Here is a 5,871-nt window from a genome sequence, read left to right on the forward strand (position 1 = left end):
TTTGATATGTTATTAGGGAGAATAGTTGGTGTTGAAGTAAAACTGGATGTATATGTAACCCCCTTCAGAGTCCAATCCCATTTTCAGGAGAAAAACAACAAAAAAAAATGATATATTTTATTTTTATTTACTCTATTACCCATATATATAACTTTCCTCTGCTTCTTATTTCTTTGTAGCTAATAATACCGGTGCATAACTTTTTAGAAAAGATAATCAAATGATCAGAAAAGCTACTTCGATGTTCATCATTGATAGTAATTTTTATTTTATTTAAACTGAATAATTTAAAATAAAAGATCAATACTCATTTTGTTCAATATTTTTATTATTAAAAAATATTTTTGTTCTTAGATAAATATCTTTACTAATAATATTTTCAAATGCTTTATATACTAAAATTATAAAAATTATTTTGTTCTCTATTTATTTTTTTCATTCCGAATAAGGAGATTATTTAGGATTTACTTCCATTTCAATTATATATTTTTTTTTAAAAAAATATTCATTCTCTTTTTATTGCCTTTCACTCCCCCGTCTTCTCAGTGACGTGACTTTTATTTTTTTCAAATGGAGGAAAACAACCATATGATTTGCACGTAGTTTTTTTTCATCAATTGTCTAAAGAACAGTGGTAGGAGAACTGAAAGTAAGAGTTTTTCCCGACAAAATTACACTTTTAGTTTGATAGGAGGTTCAATACTTTTAGTACTCTGCTTCACAAGATTTTCAAAATAATCTAAAAAATTGAGAAAATTCGACATATTTAATCCCCTACTTTAGGAATTTCACCACAACAAAATGGTTCAATAGTTACGAAAAGTTTTGATGCTAAAATCAGTAGTGAGCTAATTAGCAAGTAAAGTTTTGGTTGCTAATTTACATTATTTAATATATATTTCAAACAATTTCTTGGTGAATTCGCTAGCGACTAAACCTTTTGTTTCTAAATTCATTAGCAAGTAAATTTTTTGTATTAAAAAATATAGATTAGTAATGAGAATTTTATTTGCTAATTAGCTCGATGTTAGTTTTTTCGTTGCTATTAAGCCATTCTTTTTTTGTAGTGTTTCATTAGAAAAAAAAAAATAACTATTAGCTACAAGTTTAATAACTATACATGGACTAAAAATCTTGGTAAATAATTTTTATTGACCACGGTTAAATAAAATCGAGGCAAAAATATAGATTTTCTACCAAAAAAAAAGTTATTTGTCATGGCAAATATTTTACCCGCCATCGCAGATACCACGGCCAACAATCATTACATGACTGTGGTCCATGACTATTTGGTACCGCTATTTTGTTATTAACCATGACAATTAGCCATGGTTAAATATTGTAATTTTTGTAATGTTTCTAAAATAATCTCAAAATTAATAAAAAATAGATATATTTAGTCATTTGCTCAAATTTTCATTAAAAAAAATAGATGATGAGGACACGTGCAAACTGTTCAAAGCACTGATTACATGTATATTGCCAAATAAAATACTTTTCTTGCTAAAATCAACAACAAAAAGATTCGCTTGTTAAAATCAGCAACGAATCGTAATTACTAAATAAATATTTTTTTTCTAAATTCGTTGCTAACCTAAATTAACAATAAATTTTACTAATTTTACGAAAATGTGTTTTTATTAATAACATCATTTCTTCTAACATCATAAATGATATATAAGTATATATATATTGGGAAAAATACAATTTTGGTCTAGCTTCTTAGTGGTTGTGGCAATTTTACTCCAAATTCAATTTAAAATAGCGAATCAGGACAATAATTTTAAAAAATTGGCGATTTAAAGACAAAATGCCCTAATTTTGCCGGAATTGTGTGTTGCGCACATGACCACAAAAATTTGGGAATTCTCCAAATTTCGACGAATTAGCTTACACGAAAGTATTTTTTCAGTCGATTTACGTGGATTTCTAAAACACGTCATCTTTGCCACGTAAGCACCGGTTGAAAAGATCTTCCACGTAAGCTAATTCGCCAGATTTTGGAGAGATCCACAAATTTATGTGGTCACGTGCGCATCATGTGCGTGGTTCCAGCAAAATTAGAATATTTTTTTCGTAAATTATCAATTTTTTAGAATTATTGTCCTGATTCACTATTTTAAATTGCGCCCGGACTAGAATTGCCATCGGCCTAAAAAACTGGACCAAAATTAGAATTTTTTCCCTAATATGACTTAGAAGATTGTTCACCGTTCAGTAACACATTGTATAATAACAAAGTGGGATTCAGCCTTTCCTTTGCCTATTTATAGGGAGTAGGAACACTCTTTTCTCCATCCTCGCTCAAAACTCTCACAACAACAACAATGGCAGCACAAAATACCAGTCCCAGTTATCACAAACAACCCAATAATCTTTCCTTCTCTGATCAGCTCAAAACCTACACAAAGCTTGTAATTTCCAAATCAGTGTACCTCTTCATCATCCCTGCAATTCTTTGTGCTCCAATCCACCACCTCTCAGCTCTTTACTTCGACCAAACAACCATAACTCAGCTCTACAAATATTATGCAAACGGTCGTTGTTCTTTCATCGTCGGGTTCGTCTCCTTGTCTTCATTATTAATGGGAACCATATACATTTTCACCACAATCGTGCGTCGTCCTAGAAGGGTTTACTTGGTGGACTTCGCGTGTTACAAGCACGACCCGTCGTTCCTCATCTCCAGGGATAGTATTTGCCGGAGACTGGAGACTGTTGTAAGCCCTGAAAGCACTGAATTTTGTAGAAAAGTGATGGAGAAATCTGGAGTTAGTAATAATGTGTTTGTTTATGGCTGGAACCAGTTCCCACCGAAATCCGCTTTCGACTGTGGCCGGGGGGAGGCGGAGACTGTGATATCCGGAGCTGTGGGTGATCTCTTGGCGAAAACTGGGGTGAACCCTCGTGATATTGGAGTGGTTATAGTGAATATCTCGACGTTCAATCCAGTGCCGTCACTTTCCGCCATGATCGTTAACCGATACAAGCTTAGAGATGATGTGCTGAGCTACTGCTTGGGCGGCATGGGCTGCAGTGCTGGAGTGATTGCTGTGGACCTCGCCAAATGCCTTCTACAGGTTAGAAATATAAGAATTTGAAGATTGAAAAATCCTTCCCACCAACCAACAATACAAGAAATATTGATTTTTATAATGGCTACTTACTATAGGGGGAAAAAAATAATACAATTTTAGTCCTATAACTTATCAGGGTGGTAATTTTGATCCTACACATATTGATTTTCGTAATTAATTTTGTAATTTTAAAAATTTGATAATAATTGACTGAAAAATTACACGTGATTTGCACATAACCCAATTATATTGCAATTTTAGTTTTGTAACTTAGGAAACGTTGGCATTTCTAATCCTATAACTTGAAAGAGTTGACATTTTTTGTCCTTCGTGGATTTATTTATAGGACTAAAATTACAAGTAAATTGCAATTTTTAGTCAAATTGGTCGAAAAAGGATTAAAATTACCAAAATTATAAAGTTACAGAACCAAATTGCGAAATCAATTTGTACAGGATAAAAAAGGCCACCATTAAGTTATCCCCTTCCTATATGGTTAAAGGTGAAAAGTATGGTAAAGACTGATTAACTACAAACGCGTAATGATTATTATTCGTATCTTTTGCAAGCGATGTCAGAATATTAGCCGCAAATAAAAAGCATAGCAAATGTTTTAGCTACAGCTAAATTATAACAAATATTTATTAATTGTGGTCGACTCTTAATTTTTTTTTTAATTGTGATATTATTAATAAACCATTATTTTAAGCTGCAATCTTTACAATGATGGAAATTAATAATTAAATTTTTTGTAGTGCAATTATATAGTTAACATTATATATTGACATCCTGACTACAACGTCCGCAGGTTCGACCAAAAACCTACGCCCTAGTTATGAGTTTAGAGAGCCCAACCTCAAGCTATTATGTGGGTGACGACAGATCAAAACACATCTCCAATTGCCTCTTTCGCATGGGTGGCGCCGCACTCCTTTTATCCAACCGATACTCGGACTACCAAAGATCGAAATACGAACTCGAGCACACCGTCCGCACCCACCATGGTGCGGACGACAAGGCCTACACATGCGCATTCCAAGAAGCAGACGATGAAGGAAACCTCGGCCTATCAATATCGAAAGACCTAACGGCAGTTGCAGGAAAAGCCCTGAAAGCAAACATCGCAGCTCTTGGGCCACTAGTCCTTCCCATCTCCGAGCAACTCTTGTTCCTCGCCAACAATATGGTGAGGAAATTATTCAAAATTAAAGGCATAAGCCCATACGTTCCTGATTTCAAGCTCGCCTTCGATCATTTCTGTATCCATACCGGCGGAAAGGCTGTGTTGAATGAGGTGGAGAAGAATTTGAACCTCACAAAATGGCAAATGGAGCCGTCTAGAATGACGCTTTACAGGTACGGTAATACTTCAAGTAGTTCGATTTGGTATGAACTTGCATATGCAGAAGCGAAAGGGCGAATCCAGAGAGGTGACTGCATCTGGCAGATTGCGTTTGGAACGGGTTTCAAGTGTGGCAGTGCAGTGTGGCGTGCGTTGAGGACTATCGATCCTGCCAGAGCGGACAACCCCTGGAGCGATGTCATTGATCACTTTCCCATCAACGTCACCAACTGAGTTTGTACTTGTAGTTTAATTATTTTGGAAAAGTCCACAGATATATATGACCTTATGTTATAAATTGGTGAAATTGTGTATTTCGTATTTTATGTAATTATAACTGAGGTGCAAAACTTATAGCACTTGTGTTTGAGGCCTTGTTTTGATAGATTGGATTAAACATGATAGGACACTTTCATGCCTAATCCAATATATAGTTTGGTGATTATATCCCAACTAATAAGGGATTAGAAATTAATTCCATGGTTTAAAGGCAATTTTCGTCCCGTAATTTTAGGTCATTCTCGTTTTAATTTTCTAAGTTACTAGAGTTCCATTTTGGTCCCGTAAAACTAAAAAAATCTCAATTTTAGTACAAATTTAATCTGAAAGTTAAGTCACTTGCCGGAAAAAGTCACATGCCAGGCATGTGACTTTTTAAATTAGGGCTTGCATTGTGATTGGTTGAAAAAGATGATGTGGTGAAGGCATGACCTGAAGTTAGGGGACTAAAACGAGAATGACTTAAAGTTAGGGGACGAAAATTGCCTTTAAGCCTTTTATTTTCAGCTAATCGCAATGCAAGTGTTGGAAATGACTAAATCTCTTAGCCAAATACTATCCATATTTTAACACCAAATATTATCCATATTTTAACAAACATATCCGTTGGCAATTTTTTTTGTGTGGTTGGTAGAGAGTCCAACTTTCTCAAGCAACTGAGCTACACATTTATAAATAGTCTCAGCCTCTATGCATTTGAGACACACCAAAAATCAAGAGTACCTTTTCTTCTACCTCTTTCCTCTTCTATCACTTCTGAGTGTTAATTTTGTTCGTTGTTTCAAGCTTTCTTCCACGAGTGCGCGTGTAAAAAAGTAATAACTGTGTTAACCTTGGGGAGCGATCGGTTTATACTATCTGCACCATGGTAGTACCGAAATTTCACTTTCAATACAGTGGTTTTTCCACGACACAGCTCTATTTTCCAACAAGTTGAAAAAGCGAAATATTATAATGGTTGTTCCAATTATGAAAACGCTGTCAGATTTCTCCAAGCTAGAGCCACTTGATGGACCAACTACAAACGATGGTCCCAGAATTCCCTTCACAATTCTTGGTTAGATAATAACATTGTCTCCCAAGTTAAAAACCCCGGAAAGGAAGGATTTTGTTACTTCAGGTTCACAATCTGTATATATGCTGCCTCTCTTTTGCTTTTGTTATTTCTTTCTT

General features: G+C 34.6%; 1 protein-coding gene across 1 annotated transcript; it reads left to right on the forward strand.

Annotated features, from left to right (window-relative positions):
* Window positions 1–2,253: 2,253 nt before the first annotated feature.
* Window positions 2,254–4,913, forward strand: LOC105173789 (3-ketoacyl-CoA synthase 20). Its single transcript, XM_011095668.3, has 2 exons — window positions 2,254–3,080; window positions 3,886–4,913. The coding sequence occupies exons 1-2, from the start codon at window positions 2,328–2,330 to the stop codon at window positions 4,651–4,653; spliced, it is 1,521 nt and encodes a 506-aa protein (XP_011093970.1). The 5' UTR covers window positions 2,254–2,327; the 3' UTR covers window positions 4,654–4,913.
* Window positions 4,914–5,871: the final 958 nt, after the last annotated feature.

Source organism: Sesamum indicum, linkage group LG11, assembly GCF_026168435.1.
Source record: "Sesamum indicum cultivar Baizhima isolate 11 linkage group LG11, ASM2616843v1, whole genome shotgun sequence".
Classification (NCBI taxonomy): domain Eukaryota; kingdom Viridiplantae; phylum Streptophyta; class Magnoliopsida; order Lamiales; family Pedaliaceae; genus Sesamum; species Sesamum indicum.